General features: G+C 45.2%; 1 protein-coding gene across 1 annotated transcript; it reads right to left on the bottom strand.

Moving 5' to 3' along the window:
- Positions 1-6,548: 6,548 nt before the first annotated feature.
- On the bottom strand, positions 6,549-9,205 carry DIRAS3 (DIRAS family GTPase 3). The gene is made up of 2 exons (XM_075540026.1): positions 9,009-9,205; positions 6,549-7,944 (listed from the first exon to the last, which is right to left on the bottom strand). Exons 1-2 carry the CDS (start codon positions 9,040-9,042, stop codon positions 7,199-7,201), a joined length of 780 nt encoding a protein of 259 aa, XP_075396141.1. The 5' UTR covers positions 9,043-9,205; the 3' UTR covers positions 6,549-7,198.
- Positions 9,206-27,122: the final 17,917 nt, after the last annotated feature.

The raw sequence follows: 27,122 nt of genomic DNA on the forward strand, positions 1-27,122 counted from the left end.
TTTTCACAAACTTCTCAATGAAATTTGTTATTTTCTTTCTTTCTATCGAACAAACTTTTTACTGTAAATGTGGTGGGAGGGTACATTTCAGATATGCAATTATGTATTCAACAGTTTAAACTACTAATCAACACCCGCGCCTCACCTCTGGCCACCTTCGTTCACTTCTTGATTTTTCTTCTCCCTCTCACAGAGAACATCCATTTCACCTTTCTCATGCCTCCTCTGCCCTCCTTCCCTTGGGCAATCTCCAAAGTTGGTTCCCTTTGGTATCTTCATTTTCCCTTGTAACCGTAGTGGAGTGAGATATTTGTCCCTTGCTGACTGGCTAATTTCACTCGGCATCATGCTCTCCAGGGCTTTGTCTGCCAAAAGGTGCCTCGTGGTTTTGTCCTTGTTGGTTGAGATGCCTAATGTTCCCTGGGTGCGAGTCCCAGAGTTCCTTTATCTGTTCTTCAACTGGTGAGTATTTAGGTTGTTTCCATCTTCTGGATGGAGACTGTTGTGCACAGTGCTGCCAGGAACATGATGTACATATGTCTGCTCGTGTTGACTCTTACTTCGATGTGTACCCAGCAGAGAGACTATTGGATCATAGGGAACTTCTATTCCCAATTGTTGGAGGTAATGCCCTATGGCTTTCCACAAGAGATGTGCATATTTACAGCCCCACCAACAGTGCATGTGGGTTCCAAACTCCCTGCTGCCTTTCTAGAATGTTCTTTTCTGGTCTGGGGTTTGTTTCTGTACTTGGCTGCCATTGTCTGTGTAAGGTGGCATCATGTCATTGCTTTGATTTGCATCTCTGGGACAGTTAACATTTCTTCGTGTATCCATTGGCCATTTGCATGTCCTTCGTGGGGAACTGCCTTGTCTTTTTTCAGTTGGGCTACTGATCTTTTTCTTGCAGAGATGTAGTTTTCTGTAGATTTAGAGATTAGTTCCTTGTCCATGTGTCATCAGGTTTGTTCCCCATCTCATGGCTTCTCTTTTTACTCTTTTGATTAAAAGTCTTTTAATCTCGTTTGATGCACGTAAGCGTCTTATTTTGGGTAAGTCCCATTCATCCCTTGTTTTGTCTTGTGTGCATGTTTCTTTCATTGTAGGTGATAGGAACATCTGCAAACTTTTGAATGGACTGTTTTCTTATCTTTTCACATATATACCCAGTGCTGCTGTAACAGAAATGCTTCAAGATGATGGTTAACAAACAGAGATGCATTTTTTCATAGTTTAAAGAAGTCCAAATTTAGAGCAGAGAAGGAATTTCTCTCTGTGTTTGGCTCCTAGTTCTGGAAGATTCCCAGCACAGGAATCCTGGACCCAAGAGACAAGCTCTGCTCCTGGCTTTTCTTTCTTCATGGTAGTAAGTCCCTCTGATCTCTGCTTGCTTATTGAATCTTTTTATATATCAAAAAAGATTTAAATAGGGTAAAACCTAATCCTATAGATTGTGTCCCACTTCATTAACATAACTGCCAAGAGTCCCACCTCATTAGCATCACAGAGGTTGGGATTTGTGACCAGCAGGATAATTACATCCGATCACAAAATGGAGAAAAGTTATGTAACACTAAGAATCATAGCCTAGACAAGTCGGTGAATCTTTCAGAGAGATACAGTGAGATCCATAAGATACACCTTGTAACTTTTCTGTTGAAAACTGACTATGATGAGTTGAGTCATCGGAACTGAGGGAGATAGCCATTTATTGTGGGAATTTATGCTAATATAGCTAGGTGTTGAGCTATATTTAATAGTTTGTGTCCTGATTTTTGTCACTCCAGTTTCAGGGGTGGGGGACGGTATTCCCTAAGAAATTATCCTGAAATGGAGTCTCATCTTTCTATCATTTTCCATTTTAATCCACTGCCATTAAGTTGGAAACTTGGTGATGTACTGGTAAGGCGTGAGGAGGGTAATCATATGATACTACTATGTTAAGTCTCAGTTATTTAGTGCTTCTGTATCACTGGTTTATGACCTTTACAAATGTCTTCTAGCATGCCCCTCTGCTCCCCCACCCCAATCCCATCTACTCCTCAGCCCTCTTTAAGTGAGACCAGAAGGTTAGAGTGGGCTTGAGCTAGGCTATTGGCCTTCAAATCAGTCTTGGATTAGATTTTGCTCAAGTCTTTTCTCCTGGAGAGTAAGGTTCTATTATGGAGAAAGCTCTGGATGGATTTCATAGAAGCTAGACTTCAGTGAGAGTTTGAGGTGCCTCTCCTGGTGGCAGAGTGGGTACGCATGTGACTACTAAATGAACTTGGAAAGATGAGTCATCCTGTGGCTAGATTTACAGCCTTGGGATCCCTGGGCCGTCTTCCTACCGGACTCTGCACTGTAGGGCCACTCTCAATCAGAATGGACTTGAGGACAGTGGACTTTGCCATTTGTGTTGTTATGTTTCCCCGTGCCTTGTCTGAGAGATGAGGGTTTTTCCTTAGTTTTTTATCATGAGATTATGGTGGGTTTCCTGGAAGTCAAACCCATAAAAATCAGAGTTCAGTTCCCATGAACTTTCTCATTCCTTTGTTACTGTACACTCAGTCTCCAGAGATTCATCAAAATGACTATTATAAGTTCTGACCAATTTATGGCGCTAGTAGCTTCTGTTCCAGACAAGTAGACCTGGGTTGTCTTTCTCTGGGTCTGGCCTGGAGCTTCCCTGGGTCCTAGCTCTGATTCATCTTGGTGTTGGCGTCTGTTAATTTTCTTTTCTCTTTCAAGTTGTGACATTCTGGGTTCTTGACATGATGAGTAGTTTCCTATTGTTCTGGTCATTTTGATTATCATCTGATGAGACTCTGAATCCTAATTTTTTTAAGCAGGTATTTCTCTCCTAAGGTGGAGTTCGAAAGCTATGTGGGAGTGCTTAAATCAGTTCTGCAGCCCCACAAACACATTCCCAGCAAAAGTGGGTCACAGACTCATACTGTGTCATTGGGGGTGTCAGTGGGGCTCAACTCCCCACTAATGGGAAGTGATGGGTAGAAGAGGGAGTGGAGTACCAGCTAGCCCTTCTGTGCACAGCTTTCTTCAATTCCCTTGATGCCAGATGTAGGTTTTCCCACTGTGCCCTGATGACAAGGGAGGGGTGAAGACCTAGAGTCCTTGTTCTGCTGGGTCACACCTCAGGCACCCTAGTTGCCAGGAGGGAATAGAAGTTCAGCTCCCCGCTGAGCACCTACTGATCCTATCCTGTCAAGGCCATTTGAGTGGAAGTCCCCTGCTCAGCTGCATGGCCCCCATTGGGCTCTGTCACAATAGGGCAGAGGGCTAGCTCCCAGCTCTGCCCTGTAGCAACACTAGGCAGAGAGACCCAACCATATAGCCAGATTGCTTCTAAGTGCTAGGAGATCCGCTCCCCGTGGTGAGAGGGAGTGGGGTTTGCCATTAGAGTTTGGAGAAGGGGAAAATTGTCCACAATTGTTAGAAGACACTTTTCATGCTCTTCTAGGGGGAGCTGGCTTACCGGGGAGCTTTTTCTTTTCTGTGCCTGTTGGTGACTGGGCTGGAGGTTTCTTGCAGTGGCCTGCTGAGAAGAAATGAAAGACAATAAGGAAACTCGGGGAACTCATCACCTTTAAGTGATTTATTCTGCTTTTTGTTACATTTTGTCCAGTTTTTCAGTAGTTACAGAAAAGGCCTGGGGGGAACTACATTATAAGTAAAACCAGAAATCTCTCCTACCTGTTAACTCTAAGCAACACTTAAAAACCCTTTTTTATGCCTACTGGAAAGTAGGGAAGGGGGTTTCCAAATGACCATATGCTTTTCCTTAAACTCATCTTTTCCTTCACTTAGCAATTACAACTGTGTATTAGGTGTTTCCTTCTATGGTCACATCTAGAGTCTCTGTGTCCTAAATGCTTCTGTTTCTCAAGATTATCTCCTAAATCTTTTTATCTTATCCTCTCTTTGCCTCCTTCCACGACCTCGCCAGCAGCTAACTGCTAAAAACTCATAGACCATTGGCCTGCAAAAACGGACAGATCTCTTTTTGGAACTACAGCCAGCGTGCTCCTTAGAAGCAAGGCTGACAAGACACCATCTTCCATGCTTTGGACATATTGTCAGGAGAGAACAGTCCCTGGAGAAGGCCATCCTGCTTGGGGAAGTGGAGGGGCAACGAAACAGGGGAAGGCCCCCAACGAGATGGATTGACACCGTGATTGTAACAGTGGGCTCCGGCATAGGAATCGTTGGGAGGATGGCGCAGGATCGTGCAGTGTCTCCTTCTGTTGTGCACAGGGTCGAGAAGAGTCCTAATCAACCAGATGGCACCTAGCAACAACCTTGTCTTCAGCCCCCAATCTCAGTCCAGTTCCTCATTAGAAATTTCTACCTGCCTGTACTTGCAAACATTTTGTCCCAAATGTAAACTTTTTGTCCACGTGTACACATACAAATAAATGTTCCCTGAATTGCCTCTTCTTTCTGCATTTCTGAACTTGGTTAATGCCCCCACAAGCCATCTGGCAATCTCACGGAGTAACCTGGCAAAAACGAAATTTACTGCCATTGAGTGGCTTGTGACTCAGAAGGACCTTGTAAGACAGGGTGGAACTGCCCCCAGTGGGTTTCTGAGACTGTAAATCTTTATGGAAGTAGAAAGCCTCATCTTTCTCCTGATGTGCAGCTGGTGGGTTCAAAGTGCTGCCCTTGAGGTTAGCAGTCCAGCAAGTTAGTAGCCCAACCCAACACCCCCAGGGAGGTCACCTTTTCCAGCTCTCAAACTCCATAGATCACTGAGCTCTTGCCTTTCTCATCACTAAAATGGCTCTCAGAAGAGCCAACCTTTCTCTCCATTCCCTTAGGCAAGTGCCTCAAGCACTTACTCAAAACCTCAATCCTGGTTTTATTTATTTATTTATTTGTTTTTTTACAGCGGTCTAGTTTGTCTAGCTACCTCTTTTTAGTTACCAAAGAATAATGTTTTGAAAACTGCAAATACGATCAAGTTGGCCCAAAGCCTTTAGCAATGCCCTATTGTTATATCTAAAAGATGAACTATAACCGATCACTTTTCCTAGTTTTCTAAGATAGAGACGGAAAGTCTAATTACTTGCCCTTTGAATGATCGTCTTTGAGAGGCAGTCTACCAGAGTGGTAAAAATCTAAAGACTCTGGAGCACACCTGGCTATGCCACTTTCTAGTCTCTGAGTGTTTCTTAGGGTACCCGTCCACACATAAGCATAACAGGACTCACTTCAATGGATTGTGGGATTGAATCATACAGAACATCGTCTGGCATATAGATTATAGAAATGCTTATCATAAGAAAGACATATCAAGTAGATAAGACTCTGCTATTATTTTGCAATGCCATTTTTAACAAAACACTAAAATATTAATGCAGTTAGTGTTATTAAAGTAAACACTGAAGTATTACAAATCTGTTTACCTTTCTAATGATTAATAGTTGCCACTCACACCCTTGGAAATTCCATTGTTTATCTGCAAGGAACAATGGTGAAAATGTTTCAAAGAGAACTCTCTTGGAAAAGAGCCACATTTTTTTTCTTTTAGAAATGGAATGATTAGGACCTTTAGGTAAAAAGTTATTATTTATTTATTATAAAAAGTTATTACCTACAGGTCTCATTAGGACCTTTAGGTTAAAAGTTATTATTTTTTAAATACACTATATAAAAACAATGTACTTAACTATTTTCTAATGGTGAGAATAATTGTTTCCTAAATAAATAGGGGAGATTATAAATTATTTTCAATTGGGACCCTGGACAGATTTTCTAAAGCCATCTGTCTACACCACTGTGTGATAGATGTTCATAATTCCTTAACAGTATGCTTCTTCCCTAGAACTAAAGCTATAAGTGATCTTGAGAAACACAGAAATGACTCGATATATTGGAGTGATATTTTATGGAAAACTTCCCCTAAAGTAAAGCAAGGGCACAAGCTGTGTACTTCCTTGCTCAAAAAAAAAAAAGAGTTCAAACATAAAATTAATCCTTTAAAAACCTCCTTAAAAAGTTGCTTCTCCATGTTCAAATCCCATCCATTTCTTCCCCCTTGCCGTGTGTCCCCCCCTTCCCCAACCCACACCATTTCTCCTTGAGGAAAGGATTGGTGGCAACGGAAGCTTGGGGTGAGCCTTCTACTTATGGGGTACTGGAGGTGCAGGGGTAAGTGTTTGCAAGGGCAGAAAGCTGATGATTCAAACAGCTCTGCAGGGACCTCTAAGGACTGTGGCCTTGGACACCCCAGGGGCACTTCATTGAGGACTCTAGGGCAATAGATTTGTTTGTTTGTTTACCAGCTATCTCCAGGACAGCAAGATAGTGTTTATGCTCTGCAAAGAGGACCTTCTGGACCCCAGGCCAGGAAGGTTTATGGGCACAACCCCTCCCACAGAGTAGAGACCCATAGAAAGATTGCACTGGCTAATGTCAAGAGGGCAGGGTCGTCTTGGTGAGATCATCTCATTAGAAACTGTCGCCAGGTCAGGGGTATATGCTCACGCAGTGGTGAAGGGTTTGTTTTCGGTGAGAAACAACGAGGAGAGCTGACTTCATGCAGGAATAGCTTTATTAAGTCAGAGAATTGGTACACTTTTTTTTAAATATCTATGCAGGATATCCAAACATTTTTTAATTACTCCGAAAGCAATCATCACCTCTTTGGTAATCAACAATGCACTTGTACAATTTTCTCTGTCCCCACCCCCCTGATAAACTACAGCATTGTCATTGATTTCTTCTTTAGTGTACCCTTTCACAGCAATTTGTCACAGCTTTTGCTGGGAAAACACATTACTTAACAATTAAGTATACGTTGGAAAGAATACAATTAATTGACAGGATTTGAAGTGCTTAAACTTAATACACAATCATAGGATTACAGGAAGGGTTGTGGTATCTTTCCGTTCATTTCACCATCTTCTTGGTCGGTCGAAAACATTTCTCTAGAGACTCTCTGTCTGTGCTTTATTCTTATGACGCATCTGGTTCCTTCTTTTTCTGTTCCTGTCTCAAGGTTTCAACCGTTTGGATTATCTTACGTGGGAGAAAGAAACGTTATTAATTTTCAGGGAACATTTATTGACATCTAATTGTTACAATCCAAATCACAGCACAAAATCAATCATGTAGGGGTAACAGGTTACATTGGGGTTGGTTCTTGTTGTCTGCGCGCTGTAAGGTTGCAGATTGGGCATCTTAGATTGAGATTTTACATGATAATGCACTTGCCCAGCAGCTTCTCGGTGGCCTTGGGGGATTTCTTCTGGGGGAGCTGGAGGCAGGCAGCCGGCTTCTTCTCGTGGTTCAGCAGCATGAAGAACAGCTCCTTGATGTTGAAGTCGGTCTTGGCAGAGGTCTCCACGAAGGTGCAATTCCACTCCAGCGCGTAGATGGCCCCATCTCTCATGGTCAGCTCGCGGCGGCTCTCTTCGCATTTGGCACCCACCAGAATGATCGGGCACTTCTGCATGTTGTTACCTTTGATCTCGCGGATCAGCTCATAGTCGGCCTTCAGCTCCTCCAGGGTCTGCTTCTTGGTAACGGAGTAGACCAGGACGAAGGCGTGGCCCTTGGCAATGGCCAGGCGCTTCAGGCCAGGGTAGCGGTGGCTGCCAGTGGTGTCGGTGATGTGCAGGGCACCCACGCTGTTGTTGCAGCTCATCACCTGGCGGTAGGTGTCTTCGATGGTCGGCAGGTAGCTGTCGCGGAAGGTGCCGCGCACCCATCTCTGCACCAGCGCGCTCTTGCCCACGCCGGAAGAGCCCAGCACCACCACGCGGTAATCTTTGCACCGCTTCTGGGGCATGAAGGCGCGGATCACCAGCAGGGTGGGCAGAGGACTCAGACGGCGCATCAGCCTTTCTCTTAGGCCAAAGCAGCAGTTGCCCATGCTGGCAAATCGCCCGCGAGGTCGCTCTTCTCCTTCTCCGGAGGTCAGGCGCTGGTAGGGATGGCCTAGGGGAGGAGATGGAGAGTGAGTGAGGGTCTCCGTCTAGGGCGGAGTCAGGCGTCTACCTGGTCAGAGGCTCCGAGGGAGGGAGGGAGGGAGGGAGGGAGGGAGGTCGGTCGCGGGATGCTGGTGAGGGTCCGCTCTGCAATACAAACAGGAGAAAAGGGGAAGGCGGCCAGTGTCGCAGAGGACTTGCATATTCGGGGTGGGGTCGTCAGTGCACACCAGCGGCTGAGATACCCGCCAGGAATCCGCGTCACACCTGGGGGTTGGGGGAGGGGGGGTGAAGGAGAGAGCAGAGTTAATGAGCAGTAGAGAATTCGAGAAGTGGAAGGATCCGGCTTTTTAAAAACATACGTTTAGTACAACCTCACTAGCCTCAGTTTCCCGATTTGTAAAATGGGGCTAATGAAACAACGAAATTCAGAGAGTGCGCAGTTCAGGAGAAGTAGCGGGCGGGCGGGGCTGGGGGCGGGACTACAGAGCGGCGCCGACTCCAAGACTCCGCCCCTTGGCTGGAGCTGCGTGTCGGACTCCGACCTCAGACTGCAGCCCCGAGATACACGTGCGCCCTGGGGAGCCCACTGTCTGGCGCAGCTGGCAAGGGGCTGGAGTGTCGGCTCGTCGCCCCCAGCCCCCCCGCACCCGTTAGCGGCCAGAGACCAGCGTACTCACCGCAGACCTGGCTGGGGCGGCTCGCTCCACCCCTGCTCCGAAGGACAGCGACGGGTTACTCTTAATCTGGCGGTGGCACGCACTTATTACAGCGCTAGTGTTCGCATCACCCCGCACCACACTACTGCGCTCTTTTCCCGCTGGCGACGGGATGGAAAGCTGCAACAGTTAACGCCTTGCCCACCCTTCAAACACAGAACCCTGCTGCCGCTGCGCCCAACGAGCCCCGCCCGTCTCCTCTCGGTCCCTTCTCCCCCCTGGGGGACAAAGCAGGCGAGGGGTGCCCAGGAAGCCCACCCAAACACCCGCGCCCAGGGAACCCCGCACCCGATCCCTCAGGATGCCCAGGGATGGGTGCCCACTCCCTCCCGACAACGCGCGCGCCGGTTCTCACCCCGCAGCATCTGGAACGGTGGTTCGCCCGCCATACCTCGCGCTGGTGTGCCCGAAAAGAGGCCGAAGACCGTTTTTACCTCTGTCCGAAGCGCGGACCTAGAGGGCAAGCAGGCAACTCGGAGGCAGAGAGCAATCGCGCCCTCCTCCGAGCAGCGGCGGAAGCTCAGTCGGGCAGCAGCGAGCTCGGGAATCCGAGAGGACTGCTCCGACCAGTGGCGGATTCGGCCTGTATATATACACGGATTCCGGGCGGGGGCGGGGAGACTCCACCCCGAGCGGGGGGAGCTGGCCCCGCAGAGCGAATGCGTGCTCTGCATCCCCCGCACCCGAGTGGCTGGTCCCACCGCTGCGGGCGAGAGGGAGGAGGACGAGGGGGGGAGCGGGGCATGGGGGGGGGGTCCTAGTGGGCGATCGATCACAGTAGCATTGCATCTGTGGTAGGTGCCACCTCGGTTTCTGTTGACTTTTATGATATGGGAAATTTTCATGATCAGAATGAGTCTGGGGTGGTTATGCTGCAAACATCAGGGGAGTCAGACAATGCGGGCGGACGGACAGACACACACACCTTGAAGCCGTCCGACCCATTCAAATGGTAATGTTTCGGGATTGACACTCTCAGCCCTGTGTAAACAGGATTCGCCTACCAGGGGTCCTCGCTATCTGGGTCCCCTTTGCCTCCAGGGGGGTCAACCTACCCCAAGCTCGGTTACTTCGCTCACCAAAGACCGGCCGGCGGGGATCTTTGCTCGCCAGCCGCGGCGAAGGCTCTCTGCGGCACTTGGTTTAGGAAAGGTTCGTCCAGCATAAAACCCAGCGTTTGTCCGCACCGAGACAGCCCATTGAGACGCCGGGGAGAAGAGCCGCCAGGGCAGGAATTCCTGTGCTTTAGACTTAGGTTTTATTTAAGGGGCTTGTGACATTAAACATTAAGTTGCTACCACGTTCATCGGCACAATTGTAGGGAAGGTCCCTCTTTTTTTCCTTACAGAAATCCTGCCGGAAAAGACGGTTTCGTGTTTGTGTGTTTTCCCACAAGGAAAGAGAAGCTCTGCGCGGGAATCCTAATGTTTAAGTCCATAGGCTTTGGAGTGACCGGGGATCTAGCCCGTGTTACTGCATCAATCCAATCAAACCAACCAACAATACAGAAAATTAAGTCTTTCTGGGAACCAAAGTCAGTCGGAACCTGTGTGATAAACTCTATTTAGATAAATCTAACTAACGAGAGTGACATTCTGCTCTATTCAATAGGACCCAGAGTTTCTTCTAATAGCCCAGTGCCCAAGATACAATAAAATATCATCAAGGACCACCAGAAACGGGAATAAAAAAAGACAGACGAGGGACACCAACGTAGATGAATCAGATTTTACAATCATCTGACACGGCTTGGAAAGCAGCCTCCTAAGGGTATGTTGAGCAATGAAACATTTTCTGAAAAGAAAAAAAATCTCAGTTAAAGAAATAAAAATCATAAAAAATGATCTAATAAGCACTCCCCCAAACAAACAAACAAAACCCCACTGCCATCAAGCTGGTTCCAGCACAGCGATCCTAAAGGACGGAGCGAGCCGGCCCCTTCGTGGTTCTAACACTGGCGCGGCGCTCTTTCCCGGAGCCGAAAGCCGGCAGTCTTCCTACCGCGGAGCAGCTGGTGGCGACGATCGACTACACCACCGCGGCTCCTTTAAAGATTCGATAGACATTATAAAACTGAAAGAAAAAAAACCACAATCAAAGACAATTTTAAAAGCTCTCTGAATAGGGTCAATAACATGGATGAAAAAAATCCTCAAAGAATAGCGCAATAGAAAACAACAGAACCGATTGGAAGCAAAACGGAACCGCATCTACACAACACCGTTAGCCATTAGAGAAAAACCGCAAGTTACAATGGTAATATCTATCAAAATGGCTATCATTAAAAAAATACAGTGATAACACCAAATACTGGTGAGAATGGGTAGACACTGAATAATTACTCATACTTTGTTAATGCAAAATAGTTTAGCCATCCTGGAAGGGAGTATGTAGAGTTTGTTATAAAAACTAAACTGTCAACTAAATATGCTACTTAGCAATTGCCAGTTCGAGTGTTTACTCCAAATTTATGTTCACACAAAAAACTCTAGACAAGTGTTCATATCAGCTGACTTCACAACAGCTAGAATCTGTTAACAACCCAGATGTCCTTCGGTGAGAGGAGGGATAAACAAACTCGTACGCTCATAGTGAAGCATTACTCAGCAAGAAAAAGAAATGAATTGTCAATAAACACAAAAATGTAGCTGTCTTCCTGCCCAAAATGAAAAAGCTAGTATCAAAAAATTACATATTGTGTGATTCCATTTCCATGACATTCTTGAAATGACAAAATTATAGAAAAGGTGGATTTGTATTTGCCAAGGATTAGCATTAAGGGAAAGCCTATGGAAGAGATGAGGGGAGCGATCAAAGGGCATCATGATAGATTCCTGAGTCTGGTTGTCGATATGCAAGCCTACCCACAATGAATACACACGCACTTACACAAATGAATACAAATACAACTGGGGAAATCTGAGTCAGTGTGATGAACTGTATCCAGGTCAATATCCTAATTGTAACACACACACACTAGCACGTGTGCTAGCACTGGGGGAAGCTGTTTACAGGATACACTAACTCATCCTGACTCAGGTGAGGCTACAGAGGGCTTTCAAGCTGTACACATTTACAGGTGCTGACAGTCCTCTCTTTCTCCCTGGGGCAGCTGGTGGATATTCAGTTAGCAACCCAATGCTAACCCAAACGGCTACCAGGGTTTCTTAGCCTGTGCGTAAAGGATACACAGGACTTTGGTGTCATTTCTGATACTTGTATATGAAGTATAATTATTTCCCAATAAAAGAATGTCTTTTAAAGCTCCTGCAATCAAGAGCTAATGGCCTACAGAATGAGGTCCAGTCTTTAACTGCCTGGCCCTAGCTCCAGCAAGCAGAACCTCATTTCCTTTCCCGCGGTTCTTAACCCAGGTTTCGGTATCCACCAGGGGGATAAATGGCTCTTCTTTGGAATATGCTATGTCTCCCCCATCCGCTCATGCATGTTTGCTGCCTGAAAGCCCTCCTCCTTCCCAGCCTTCCTATCCACACCTACACCTTGCTCACTGAAATGTCACCCCCTGCCTCAGAGAAAAGGGAGGCTGCCAAACAAATCCTCAGCTCCTCTGGCCCCATGAGTGGCTGAGCAATTTCTCTTTTCTTTCAGTAAGATTTTTAAGCTTAATAAAAAAGAAAAAAATATTTTTACCTCCATTGGAGCCCTGGAGTTTTCCAAATTGTGTGATCCTAGGATCAAAGACATCTGGTGTCACAGTGGTTAATGCTAGGATGATAAGGGAAAGGTTGACAGTTCAAATCCACCTGCTGCTCTTCAAGAGAAACATGTGACAATCTGCTCCCATAAATATATACAGTCTCCGAAACCCTGGGGCAGTGCTGCTGTGCCCTGTGAGTCGGAATTGACTGATGGCAACAAGTTGGTTTTGAATTTAGACTCGCTATGTTGGAATCACCTGGAATTTTGTTAAAAACAGCTACCTCAGGCTTATTGTAATCAAAATCTAGAGGTGTCACCTGATGTCTGTATATCAATAGGCCCTCTCAGGTGCTTCTGATGTAGAGGGAAGCTTGAAATGACTCCTTTGGGGCTCTGCTGGATTGATCATCCACTTTCAAAGTTATATATTTTCTCTCTCACTTTCCATTAGATTCTTTCTCTCAGCCTATGAATATATTCAAATCTCCTTTGCATTAAGAATAAAGAACTCCACTCTCATTGAGTTGATTCTGACTCATCACCCTGCAAGACAGAGCAGTGGAGCTCTTAACTACTGAATCCCCAGGGTTGATGTCATATTTATAGCTAAGAGTGTTATTTAATGTTGATACTAATGTAAATGATATTATATTTTAAATGTCAAGTTCTAATGATTCATTGCTGGCATAAAGAAAAACACTTGATTGTATCGACTAACCTTTTATCCTGTGGCCTGGCCATAGTCATTTATTAGTTCCAACGCTTTTGTGTGTGTGTGTCGATGCTTTTTGAAATTTTCTACATAGCCAAGCACATTATCTGTGAATAAAGAGCGTTTTACTTCTTATTTAGCCTGTAAACCCAGAGTTCATTTCCTTATTACATTGAAGTAAAGGCAAGACTTTCAGCATCGTGTTGAACAAGAGTGGCGAGGGCTAGTTTTAGTCCCAATTTTAGTAGATTTTTTGGGTAGATGTCATTTATTAACTTGCAGTTCCTCTGTGTTCTAGTATTCTGACAGTTTTAGCATAAATGAGTATTGCATTTGGGGAAATGGATTTTCCCCAGTCATTCATTTGGTCACATGCTTTTTCTTTTCTTCGCTTGTTGACGTGATAGGCTGTACTGAGTGTCAAATGTTGAGCTAGCCTCACACACCTGAAAGAAGTCCTACTTAGCTGCAGTATGTGCTGCCTCTTATATGTCGTTGAATTTGACGTGTTACTATTCTTCTTGAGGGTTTTTGCATCTGACCTCATGCAAACCTATAGCTTTCCTTTCTTTTTCTGTCTTCATGTTTGGCATGAGCTTGAGGCTAGCCTCACAAACTGAGTTAGAATGTGCCCCCTCGCTCAGTCTCTTTTCTAAAATAGATTATGGCGCTTGGATATCATTTCTTCTTCGAATACTTGGTAGAATTCATCAGTGAAACAATTGGGGCCTGGTGCTTGGTGGGTAATGAATAAGAAGCTCATATTCTTACTCAGAGTTCCTGAGCAGCACAGAGGGGTAAGCACTTGGCAGCTGGTCAAAAGCTCAGCAGTTCACTTACCCAGAGGTGCTTAGCAAAAAGGCCTGGTGAGCTGCTTCTGGGAAGTCATGGCCCTGAAAAGTCTATGGAGCTTTTAAAACTCTGCACCCATGGAATCTCTGTGGTGGGCATCAACTCAACAGCACTTGGTGGTTGGCTTTGGTGTGCCTTTAATTGTGACCTTCACACATTTTAAATCCCTTTGTTTGAGGCAGAAAGGTCTTGAGTTGTGTCATTTGTTCTTTGTGGAGGTAGAAATTGCTCTGGTAATGTTGTCTTCCCCCCTTAGGCCACAGCACCGGCTCTTCTGTTGTATAGAAGCCCTTCGGTTGCATCATTCGTAATGAAGTCCTGACTGCAACTCTCTGTGTGAGGTGGATTTACCCCGTCTTATGTTTCCTCTATGGCGAGCTGGAGTCCCAAAGGTCATCTACCCATCACAGACACACATTTGTAATGGGCAATAAAAACGTGGAGCGATTTCTTCCAATGTGTTGGCGGTGGGGAGGCAGGAGGAAAGCTTCACAGAGGACGCGGTGTGTGGAGAGGGCATGGGGCAAAGGCATCCTAGACAGCGGACAATGCCCAAAGGGCCGAGAGCCAAGAAAAGATATCTATGGATGAAAGAGTAGTGCAATTGGAATTCAGCCTAGAAATCATCTGCGGTCCAATTACTTCCTTTCGTAGGTGAGTATTCGGCCTGGGTTTGTACACTTAGAAAGTTGCAGAGCTGGGATTGAGGTCCAGGGGAAATGACCCCAGAACTCATTCTCTTAACGATGAAGTTCAAGCCTGATCCAAGGGGCTCTGCCAATTAGACTCCTCCCCAGGACAAAGGCTACTATCCCTGTATCCCAGCCCCTTCCCCACAGGTGCACATGCTGAAATACAATTACTGCTCCAGCAAGCCTGTAGGAATTAAAGTGATGGAGTTGACAAAAGCCCTTTGCGGATAAGGCGGGGAAAAGGGTGTTATAGGAATCAGGGATGGTATATTCTCTGGAGTCAGAGAGGATTTGTAGACTACACTAATTACAGCTTTAAAGAGCTGCCAGCACAGTCTTCTTAATTAAATGACCCAGAATGCTTCTTTGGAAACTTTCCTCGGCATCGGGTCTATATAAGTGAGCACTTAGGCCTTCGACCCAAGGGACGGGACAAAGGAACTGGAGCTAGCTTCCCCTGGGCGGGGCGGTCTGGGAGGAGAGCGCCAGGCACCACAGTAGGACTGGCTGGAAGAAGGTCTTTATTTCTTGGAGTGCTGATGCGACAATTAGGGATAATAGAATAGATGTTCACAGAGCAATCTAAATGGGTATTAAAACATAATGCTACTGAAAAAAGAAACCAGGATGAAATACACCAAGGGCTTTTAAAGGTTCATGGAAAAATCCTATTACTTGTTAATTCCATTTTACTGTGAAGCTTTTAATCCTCTTCGTAGCAACACAAATTATGTATTTATAGGTGCTCACAAAATCATATACATGTTGCAGGAACACATGCACATAAGTTATATACTAACCACTTAGGAATGGTTGCTTATGGGAGGCAGAGAAAGAGAGTAAGCAAGACATGCACATTGTGTGTGTGTGTACGCGTATGCGCGTGCACACACACGCGCAAGGGCACACGCATATGCATGTTAAATTGCTTGAGGTCAGCATCTCCAAACAATCCACTCTGGAAGCTTTCATACTTCCTGACACATAGTAAGCAAAAAAGCCCCAAATATTTGCTGAATGAACGCTTCATCTTCAATCTCCTTCGTGCTTCTGAAATGAGCCACTGAGAACAAAATCACGTCTACCCAACTCTTCCCTTTACCCTCTCCTCCCTTGGCATCGTGTTGGAAAATCCCTGTCATCATGATGTTGAAACATGCACTAGGCCATTCTTTTTGGAAGTGGGCATTTTCTTCTCTGGGTGTCAACCCTTCAACCGACACTGTCAGAGAGCACTGTGCTATGCCTGTGATGTCCAAGGTGGCTGCTGAAGGTGCACAGGCCACCTGGGCAGGAACAGATTGTTGGGTTCCAGCCACTGACCTTTTGATGAGCAGTGCAGTATGGAAGCCCCTACACTTCCAGGACAGGAGCCTCCAAACGACCCTGTGCTTCTAGACTTAAACCCTGGACACACTGCTTCGAAATACATCCTTCCCAAGGCTTCTCTTTGCACCTTCCGAAACCCTCCTGCTCAGATCACCATGTTCTTGCTGCCTGCTGGAGAGAGTCCAAGCTCAGGATGCTGTCGCCTGATGTGGAAAATACTCCCCAGTGAGATTTCTCGCGACACCCTAGGTGCCTTAGACTCTGCCATCTTTCAACATTCCACCTCTATGAGCGGATCCGTGGCAGAGTGGGCAGCATGTCCCAAACTCACTGGGAATTCTGGCTCGGCACTTTACTGCCTCATATGAAAAACCAGGGGGTGCTTGGGTGGTGTAATTGATTAATGCTGAGTTGCTGACTAAAAGATTGGAGGTTTCATTGTTTGTGTAAACAGTGTCCAGTCACTTAAGTTTTAAAGCTGTACAAGTCAATAGCCATGCATTTTAGTCTAAAAACCTGTCCTATACATGTATGCTTTCCTCTTCGCAACAGCATTTTAAATTCTATACCATTAGCTAAATTAATGATATTATCAATAGAATTACTACATGCCCCGTGGGGATGATTTGTTATGTTTCCCAATAAAATCATGATGTCTCTAAAGTGGACCAGAGACATGTCTGCATCATAGATACATGACTGGATGTTGAGCTTGCATTTACTTGTAGCCCTAACTGAAGAACAGTTCATTCTTATGATGGGGCCCTGTGCAATACTTGCCCGCATGAAAAGATCACTGAAGAAAACAGGTGCGACAACAAAGTAGGGTGATAAAATCAGATGGTGCCCAGCTATCCAAAAGAATAGTGTATGGGAACTCAAAAGTTGTCTTAAAGCAAGCAGTCATCTAAGTGAGGTGTCAGGTCAGTCCATACAAAAGAAGCACAACAACCTGTGTGATCCAAGGATTGTATATGGTAATATTCAAGACCAGAGGAGGGAACTGTCTTAGACCTGGGCACCCGGTTTTCAGAAAGCGATGGGTAACAGTGAAAGTTCAAAATCCACTTGTAGGGTCCTCACATGGGTTGAGTCTCTGGGGAATCCCTCTAACCACTGATTAGGGATGTGACTAGCCTGGCTGTCAGATTGAGTACATGGAAAAGTGGATTAATGCAGATCTAGTTAGGTTAAAATTTAACAGAATCATATGCTCTTCCTTTTGAGCCATTTAAAATATGTTCTAGTTTTTATTATTTTATGTTTTCTTTTTGATCGAGGTTTATGTCTTATTTTGTTATAATTATTAGGTTTATTTGTTTGGTATGGTATGTTTTTCTTTATACTAAATTCAGGTAAATCTATAAAGACAGTCATTGAATTAAGAGCTTCCTAGGGTTATGGGGAAATCATGAGTAAGAATGAAGAAAATATTCTAAAATTGTGGTGATGATGGTATGATTCTTTTAAATATGTTTAAAGTCTTGAATTTTATGATATGTGAATTATATGTCAATAAAAGTTCAAAGAAATTTTAAGAGGGAGAAAAAGGTTGGAGTTAGCGGTGTGAATATACACAGAAGTGCCTTGGAAGAAAGGCCTGGTATTCTACTTCTGAAAGATCAATCACTAATATGCCTATGGACAGAGTTCTGCTCTGATTGATATACATGGGTGTTCACGAATCAGGGTCCACTCAATAGCTACATTGTTTTTAATGTATTGAAAACCAACCAGTGAAAATCCTGTGAAACATAACTATTTGATCTATATCCAATCGTGGGGATGGTATCGGGTTAGGCAGCATCATTTTTACTGACAGGGTTGTCATGAATTGGGAGCCAACTTGTCAACAACTCATAACTTCTATGATTCCCATGCGGGTTCAATGAATTTATGTATATGAGGTATTTAACATAACGACACAACGTGCACACTTTAGTAGTAAAACACAATTGATTTACCTTATTTTTAGTTTAAATTTTTATTTATTTACTCTAAAAATCCAGTATTTTCCGCTTCCAAGGAGATCTACTGGACGCTCACCTTCCTAAGTGGTAGATCAGTGTGCTCTGTTAAGACCACATATTTCTGAAATAGGGCATGGACGATGTAATCACAGTATTGCTATTGGAGTGCGCGGGGAAGGATGCCCGTGAGGGTACAGGGTGGACAGAATGCCATTCTGGAAGAGAGAGCACCTTACTTAGCTCCCTGATGAAGGTGGAGTGAGGTAGGAAAGAGCAGCGCGTTTTCTTTGGAGAAGTGGTTTTCGTTTATTTAGTGGAGCCTGCCACCTAGAGGATTGGTGAGAGATAGGTTTGACAAGGTCGTCTGGGTGGGGAGGCCTAGGGATGGGGTGAAGCGAGATGATCCTGAAGTATTGACAACCAGGGTGGTGTTGTAGATTCCACTTTGGCCTGCTCACCACGAGGTCAGCCATTCGAAGTCCCCAGCACCCCCAAGGGTAAAATATGGGGCTTTCTACTCTCATAAAGAGCGACAGTCGTGGAAACCCACGCGGGCAATTGTATCCTGATTTATAGGGTCACTATGAGTCAGGATCCCTTCAATGGCAGCGAGGTTTGGAAAGCCAAGTTGGCGGGTATAAGATTCCATTCTCCTCCTTCTCTTTCTTTCATAACAACAACAACAACAACAACAACAACAACAACAGAACTCCCACAGAAGAAAATAGCCCTGTTACTAAGCACATGCCTTCCCATTACAAATTCAAATCCAAGAAGAGTTCGGTGTGCTCCTCTTACAATAAAAATAAATAATAATAATTTAAACATTATCGAGGGTTCATGTGGGATGGGGAGTGGGGAGGGAGGAGGAAAATGAGGGCTCAAGTAGAAAGCAAATGTCTTGAGAATGATGAGGGAAGCAAATGTACAGAAGTGCTTGACACAATGGATGGATGGATCGTGATGAGTTGTACGAGCCCCCAATAAAATGATTGAAAACAACCTCCAAGAACCCCAATCCCTCCGGGGGGATGACAGCAAGCTGTAGTTTTGGGAGACGGTTCAGTCCTGCCATTAGCTAGTGCGTGCTGAAAGGGTTCCCCGCTCCTTCGGCCCGGGGGTAAGACCAACCAACGTCTGGCCAGGAAGAGAAGGAGGTGTGCATTGGGTAGGAGCCTGCAAGAGCCTCACCAGCCAGGGCAGCAGACACTGGAATGCCTGCCAAGACCAACGTCTTTGCCTTGTTATCATGCGTTTTGGTTGAACTACCTTCCTTAAAAGAATAAAATAAATCAGTTCATATTGTGGATGTGGAATTTCTTTGATGAGTACGACTTTTTTCTTTGACAGTTTTTCTTTTACTAGTTTTTGACCCTGTATAGTTTTCCCTTTGGGTTTGTTGGCTCTATCTGACTTCTAATTGTCACATCAACTATTTCATGATTGTAACTGATGGTGTAAATGATTTTGTGAGACAGTTCTCTGATCAAGGCACTGCAAGATGAAAACAGAGACAACCACTAAACATTTTTATTGAAATGCAGCACACATACAGAAACACAAATCATAAGTAACTGTAGAGTTCGATGTTCAGCAACACCATCAGCAATATGACATTCCAGTACATGAAAGGCCGAGTGGGTTACTGAAACTCTTTGTCCCAAGCCAGTCTCTTCCAACTTAATTACTATGCAGATGCAGACAGCCACCTTTAGCGTTGCTCTTTTCCGACTGTAGATAAATGGGACGGTGCAATCTATATTCTTGTGTGTTAAGTGTCTGTTGATGGAAATAGTGTTTGTGAGATTCACCATGTTGCATGTTTATATTGTGGGTTAATCATGACGTTTCCCTAAATGAGTGCGCCACGATTGCGATTGAGGCTGGACGCTTGGGTGGCCTTCAGTTTGGAGTTACTATAAACTCCCAATAATGCTTTTATGAATCCTGGGGTCTTTTGTACTAATGTTTTGTCAGATAAATAGAGTAAGTAATGTCAAAGAGTCGCTGGTTGTACAAAGTTATACTCTGGTGTAGTACATGGGGGTTCAAGTTGGTCCACTCCGACGTTTAGTGCTGTTGGGCTCTTTAGTGTTAGTAGTTCTAGGGAATATGTAGCTACTTATCACTTGGGTTTTATTTCGCCTAGCCCTGATTGCTAATCCAGTGGACCACCTTTCACAGGTATATAGCTACTTGGACATCCTAATTTGTAAAAAAAGATGTATGAACTTGATGTGGACACTTTATTATCTTAGTAATATAATAAAATGATTCTGTGAATTTTCTCCTGAAAGTATCTTCATTGCATCTTTGTTTTGAAGGGTCATCTTGCTGAATGCAGAATACTCGCGTGGTTTTCATTGTCATTCAACACTGTACAGCCACCGCTTCATTGTTTCTAATTCTTTTATAACTGCTGAAAAGTCAGATCTTGGTCTTAATTGTTTCTTTAGAACGAATCTTCCTGTCTCTTTTTCTCTTTGTCATTGCTTGTAGTGCTTTACTAGGCGGTTTCTAGATGTAGTGGGCGTGGTATTTTATACTACTTCTTGAATCTGTGAGTTTATTACATTGTCAGTTTTATAAAATTTTGAATTACATCATCTTCCATCTCACTTATTCCCCATTTTCTTTTTCCCTGGAGCTCTAATTACAGGCAAGGAAGACTTTCTGATCTGATCTTTCCATGTTTTCATGCTTAAAGCTTTGGAATTTTTATAGCTTCCAAATTCATCATTTTTTCCTCCAATTGTGTATACTCTGCTTTTAAGTGAATCCATTACATTAATTTCAGTTGTTACATTTTAGCTGGAAGATAATCCCTTTGGTTTTGTTAGTTCCCAACACTTCCCAAATTCCCCACTTGCTATTGTATATTTTCTCTTGTTTGTTGTGTCGATGTCTGCTTTCATAATGCCTTAGTGCATGGTGTGTGCTGTCATTTGTTATTATTTGCCATAGGTTATAAATGAAAGAACTTAGAGATTGTGTGAGGTCTAAGGTAAAGTTACCTCCCTTTAGAGAGGATGTTTGTTTGTTGCAGGTGTCTGTTTCTTACAGGTGTAGAGATTAAGGGATGCTCCTTGCAGAAAATTTACAGTCTCCGATCAGACATCAGGGTAATTCAGTATGAAGCTTCAGTCTGTAGTCTGATCAGTCTATTTACCTTTCACCTTTACTTTTATGGATTAGTCCTTTAGAGTTCCAAGGAAAAGGTTTCTTGGTGTACCTGGAATTACAATTGCTGTCTACCCACCTCATTAGGCTCTCAGCAGCTCTATTCACATGCTCAGCCTGGCAGCTACCTCCCTATTCAGTAGCTCCATACTCAAGTAGCCTCCAATATTTTGTGCATGTCTTCATGGGCGGTTTACTTCCTCTCCTTCTTGGCTTTTGAATTTCTTCAGACTGTTGCTATTTTTTAATTTACATGGGTGTAATTTAAATAATATATGGTTTATGCATGATTTATATATCTTAATACAATTTTATATCTATTAATTATATCAAGCATTGGACTGCTGGCTCCTCGGGAGAGGGGCTGTGAAGACCAGGCAGGCCCTGGACTAGATGGACTGATACAGTGGGCGCTCAGACATGAGAACAGCTGTGGAGATGGTGTAGAAAAAGCAGTGTTTTGTTCTGTTGTACATGGGTCGCTAGGAGACAGAACAACTCAATGAGCTCTGGTGGTTTATTGGGTAACCTGTTGGGCTTCTGACCACAAGCCCAGCAGTTCAAAACAACCAGCCACTCTTTGGGAGAAAGATGAGGCTTTGTAAGGAGTCGCCACCTCAGAAATCCACAGGAACCGTCTAGCCTGTCCAGTGGGCTGTTCTGAGCCAGGAGAGACTTGATGGCAGTGGGATCCGCTCCAGGAAGAGCTGCGACCCCTGAAGTCCCCAGCGGGGTTGTTCTGAGTCAGATTCAGCTTGGTGGCAGATGGTGTCATTTGGGTTTTTCTCTGATATGCTGAGAGAGCGATGAGTGTAAATTTTCTACATTATCATTTCTGTGTTTGGTATCTATTAATTTTTATCAATTAGGCCAATGTCCAGCTGGTGTTATATGATCTCAAGATTGCCAGCTGCTGCCTCCGTAGTAAAGCTACCCCCTTTGCCGCGGTGCCATCCAGGATGGCAACTGCCTGCCATATATGGTTACCGAGTAGTTAAGGACTCGTGTGACTGAGGACGTGAAATTTTAATTTAACTTTACATTCATGAATTTGACTATGTATTTTAAAACCAAACTCGTATGAATGACTTTTCTGCTAAACACAATGCTACTCTTTTGTGAGGACATTTCATTGGGTCGCCTGCTTTTGCTGTTGTTCTAGTGCATGTGTGTGGCTTCTGGTTTTGCACAGAAATACCCCCCTGTCCACTCAAGGGCAGTGGAGTGTGATCGGAGACTTCTTCCTGTGTACTCCCTGGAGAACTGCAGTGGGTTCACTTGGAAACCGCATGCAGACAGCCTGACTTCCGTGCAGCTTTTTTCCTTTTTTGCCTTTTATAATGCGACCGCCGGGAAAATTCAAGTGATAAACGTGCCTACCTTGTTTCTACGGGACAGTACTATTCTCTAGAGTGGAGAGTTTTTGTTCTAAGCACACGCTGATTTCCAGTTTGGCTCTGTAGAAGAAGCCCTCTCTCAAGTGTGTGCCTCCTGAGAGAACAATTGACACAAACACCCAGCACCGCATCTGTCACCTGGGGTGCCTTTGGGCGGGCCACCGGCCTTGTGGAGACCTGTGCACAATGGGCTTGGTCCCTGGTGATCCAGGAGGCTGTCGCTGTCTGGTTTTCAGAAGTAGAACAAGAGCCCTTTCTTCCTGCTCCATCTTCTTCCACTCAGATTCATCTCAGTCAGCCCTGCGGAAGCCTGCCCAGCGGCCCAGCAGCCTGCCAGCCACACTGACAGACGGCCGGTGGCTCTGCGTTGGCTGGGAGTTGAACCAGGTCCCCTGCACGGAAGGCAAGCGAGCTACCACGGAACTACCACCTGGTAGTTTTCAATCGAGTATTTGATGAGTGAATTTGAGTGAAGTGGAAATATGTGAAGCCACATCTATCAAATTCTGCACATTGTGCTGTGCTGGAATTAATCACACCGTGGATGATTTTACACAGGCCGGGAACCTGTCCCTTTGAGGCTTTAGCCAGGGGGTCCCAAGTGTATCCCATGCAATGCCATCCTTTTTACACATCAATCTGCAATGCTCCCTGTGCTGTCTTGCAAAGAAATGCATAGATAATCGAATTTTTGTTAAAAAATAATCCAATTCCCTGTTACACGGAGGAGAAATGAATGAAGAGCAATTTTTAATAAAACAGCCTCGATTCCCATGTGGAACTACTCAGTCTGATGACACCCGGGACACAGTGATGCGGCCGGTGACTTGTTCCTACTTTCACCTGGGATAAGAGAAATACAACACTCAAATAACCTTCATTGTGGCCACTTTTTCCTTGCACTAAACATTCTGTGACAAGGGTCATGTGAGGAGCACATGTGTACGTGTGTGTGTACATGTGTGTGTGTGTATGTACGTGGACTTGGCGTGGAGGGAGATGCAAACAATATAGGTGGGGTGTGCCGTCGGCTCAGAGACCAGGGGCGGTGCTGTCCTTACGGAGGAGCTCTTTTGAAGTGGTGAACAGCGCTTGGTAAATCTCCGAAATGAACAAAGTACAATCATCATCGGGCTTACACAGGAGCTGCATTCCTGGAAAAGTAAATGCACATTAAAAACCAGGGAACATATGCTTGAAAAACACAGAAGGGAGTTCGATGCTATGCTCAGATAAGGACTGAGATCTGGTGCCTTTGTAAATTTCTAGTGGGCACTTGACAGTTGGGTGGACCTGTACCCCTCCTTGTGGGAGAATTCACTGATTCACCCCTTGTCCACTGAAGCCTCAGTTACCTGCTCCTACCTAACACATTTCCAAAGGGCACGCGGAAACCCCAGCATTTCCACTGAGAACCACGGTGCGGGGCTTCACCTGGTTCACTTAAGCTAGCGCTGACCCCACGTCCCCTTCCACATTCTGTAAAACACAGATCAGGCTTGGAGGGGGGGCGGTAGCCCACTTAATAGGATTCCAAACTTGGATCATTGACTTGTCTTTCTGTTTGTGTACTGGGTTTTTCTTGCGGTAAGTAAATAGGAAACAAGAAATTTGCCATTCAGACAATCTCCACCTACACAATCCAATGTTGTGTTCACCCCGTCGTTCACCCATCACTAGGAGCCCTCTTTCCGTTTTCCCTTGACCCTGAATAGAAGCTCCGCGCCCTCCTGGACAACAACTCTCTCTCCTCCCGGCTCCTGTTCGCCCCTGGTAACCGCTCATGAACCGCGAGTCCCCATCAACTTGCTTCTTCCAGACACTTGATAGAAATGGCATCTGTTTCAGACTGGCATACTTCCCTCCACGTGATGCACTCAGGGTTCCCTCAGGTGGTTGCAGGTGCCAGGACTTCATTTCTCTTCATGGGTGTATATTTGTGTCTTCCATTCTTACCAAAATAATCTTTTGGTAAATTGCAAAGAGGCACTCATAATCCAGGGGGGTGGGGTGGGGGGAGGTGGGGGATCTGGCGGAGTAGCTGTGAGCAAAACGAAGCAAGCAGGAGGAGGAAGCTGGCGGAGAGACCGCCCTGAAGCACACAGCCCAAGGGCTTGCACATGCGCTAGAGGGTGAGAGGCCCAAAGGCTGTGATTTTAAAGGCCACTTGATCCAGTTGTTGGTAATATAAAAGCAAATGATCCTGAAGGTAAGGACCTGACCTCTATGACCCCGTGGCTTAGATTCCAGGCGGCTTCATTTTCACTAACTGGAAGACCTTGACTAAACTGTTTGGTGTTTTTGCCTATATGATAGGACCATAGCAATGCCTATAATATGTACCAGATATTTTAATGGGAGGGAGAAGATAGGTTAAGGTGGATAATGTGTTTAGAGCAGTACACAGAAGCTAGCTGTAAGTGTTCTATAAGCATTTACACCCAAACAAGCAAAAACAGTTGCTCAGAGCAAATGAAGCTGTTCTAGTCGTTTCTCTCAGCAAATGGAGTAGAATCAATTCACCTAACTTGGAAGTTGGGAGGAATCTTGACTATCTCCAACACTGACCTGCTCTGTGGCCATGAAGGAAACTGTGAACAAAGAGTGGAAGCCCAGGAGTCAAGGTCAGCAGCCACGTCACTGGAGGGGCTCTGTTCTCCTGGCACCCTGAGGTGGAGGCGGAGGCGGCCTAGGCCAGGACCTGTTCTCCTCCTTCCTGAGGCAGGTGTGTGACATCCATGGATTTTCCCCTCACCTATCCCAAGACTCACCTGGTCTCTTCATTATGGGCAAGTCTTCCAAGGGAGGGGCTGATGATGTTAATTCCCCTTTCCAACTAGCCTAGACAAAGCAGCTGGTTTCCCCAGTAGGTCCCAATAGACACCTCCCACTCCGCCCCTATATTTAATATACAGGGACTATAGGGCTCCCCCAGAGTCTGCAGTAAAACTTCACCATTTGTAGAGTCAAACTCTGGGGGTTTTTATGCTCTCCATCTGCCACTCACCCTCACCTGGACACACTCCCTAAGTTTTTCACTGGGGAATTGTCTCAGCCTCCATTGACTCCGCCTCCCAGGCTCTCCCTGGATCCCAGCAGGGTCAGATCAGGCTTCACCCAAGGCTGTGAGTGTGTGGGCTGTCCTTTCTGCTTTCATCTCCCGAAGGTTGCCGGTCCTGTAGAAGCCTGCCCTCCCTTGGGCCACATTCCTTCTCCGCTTTCCCCAAGCAGACCTCCTGCCTAAAATGGTTGTGGGCGTCACGTTTTGTGCACCCAGAAGCACCAGTGTCTGCCTTCCCCAGTCTGTGGCTTGGCTGGAGGCCCGATCACCAGTGTCTTGGGATATGTTCCCGTTCGGGATCTTTCCCTATACACAGGTCCCTTGCCTCTTTGCCCAGCGCTCTTTCTGCCCACACTGGGGTAAATTCTCACTATGAGCTGCTCTATTGAATACAACAATAGCTTTGTCTCATCATGTTAGTCAGAGCTAGTTGCTAGGGAAACCGATGGGGATATGATTAATTTGTAAATACTGTAATTGCCCTAAATTAGCAGGAATGCCTGGGCTGAGGGGGAAGCAGGTGAGGAGAAAAGGATGGTTAAAGGTTGCTTCCCATTGCGATACATTCACATTCCTTACACAATGCTCTTCCATTGATTTGCCCAAAAGCTGAAGGCATTAAAGACCAAGTCAGCAAGGACGCCATGATGTCCTAGTAAGGGACCACGAAAACTAGGGAAAGAGAAGACTATAGTCCCACGTAGGGATTCAGGAGGCCATGGCAGGGAGGCAGGGAGCCTCTCTAGCTTCTGTTCACATATCTATTGTTGCTGTGTGCCATTAGCTGATTCTCCCTCACAGAGACCGACAGGACAAAACACTGTCAGGTCCTGCTCCAACCTCACATTGTTCGTTTATTTGAGCTCATTGTGGCAGCCACGGTGCCAATGCATCTTGCTGAGGGTCTTCCCTTTTTTCGATGCCCTTCCACTTTACCAAGCATGGCGATGCCCTTTTCCAGGGCTGGTCTCTCCTGACAATGTAGCGGAAGTATGTGAGACCTACCCACCATGCTTGCTTCTAAGAAACATGCTGGATGTACTTGTTCTGAGACAGATTCGCTTGCTCTTCTTTTTGAGTATTGCTCACCATAATTCAAATGTATTGATTCTTCTCTGATCTTCTTGGTTCAATGTCCTACTTCACAGGCCTATGAGGTGACTGAAAATACCCTGGCTTTGGTCAGGTGCACCTTAGCCCTCCAAGTGATATATTGGCTCAACGACACTTGAAGGATGTCTTATGAAGCAGATTTGCCCAATGCAATGTGACATTTTATTTCTTGACTGCTGCTTCCATTGACTATGGAATTGAAGCTTGAATACTGACGATGAGTCCAAGCAAGATAAATATGCTTGACAACGTTAATCATCTCTCCATTTTTCATAATGTTACCTACTTGCATTAGTCCAATTGTGAGATTTTTCCCTTATATTGAATTGTAATCCCTATTGAAGGTTACATTCCCTATTTTCATCAGCAAGCGCTTTGAGCCCTTCTCAATTTCAGTAAGGTGTGTTCTCCGTATACCAGAGGTTGTTAATAAGTCTTTCTCTAGTTCTAATATCACTTTCTTCACATTGCTGGCCTGTCTACTGTTTAGTTGAAAGTGGAAT

The sequence above is a fragment of the Tenrec ecaudatus genome, chromosome 1 (assembly GCF_050624435.1).
Source record: "Tenrec ecaudatus isolate mTenEca1 chromosome 1, mTenEca1.hap1, whole genome shotgun sequence".
NCBI lineage: Eukaryota > Metazoa > Chordata > Mammalia > Afrosoricida > Tenrecidae > Tenrec > Tenrec ecaudatus.

What these genes read in the sequence shown, in the direction of transcription:
- DIRAS3 (XM_075540026.1), bottom strand. Translation starts at nt 9,042, where the DNA reads ATGGCGGGCGAACCACCGTTCCAGATGCTGCGGG. An exon ending in ACCGTTCCAGATGCTGCGGG is followed by an intron (nt 7,945 to 9,008) that starts GTGAGAACCGGC and finishes CTCCTCCCCTAG; the next exon opens with GCCATCCCTACCAGCGCCTG.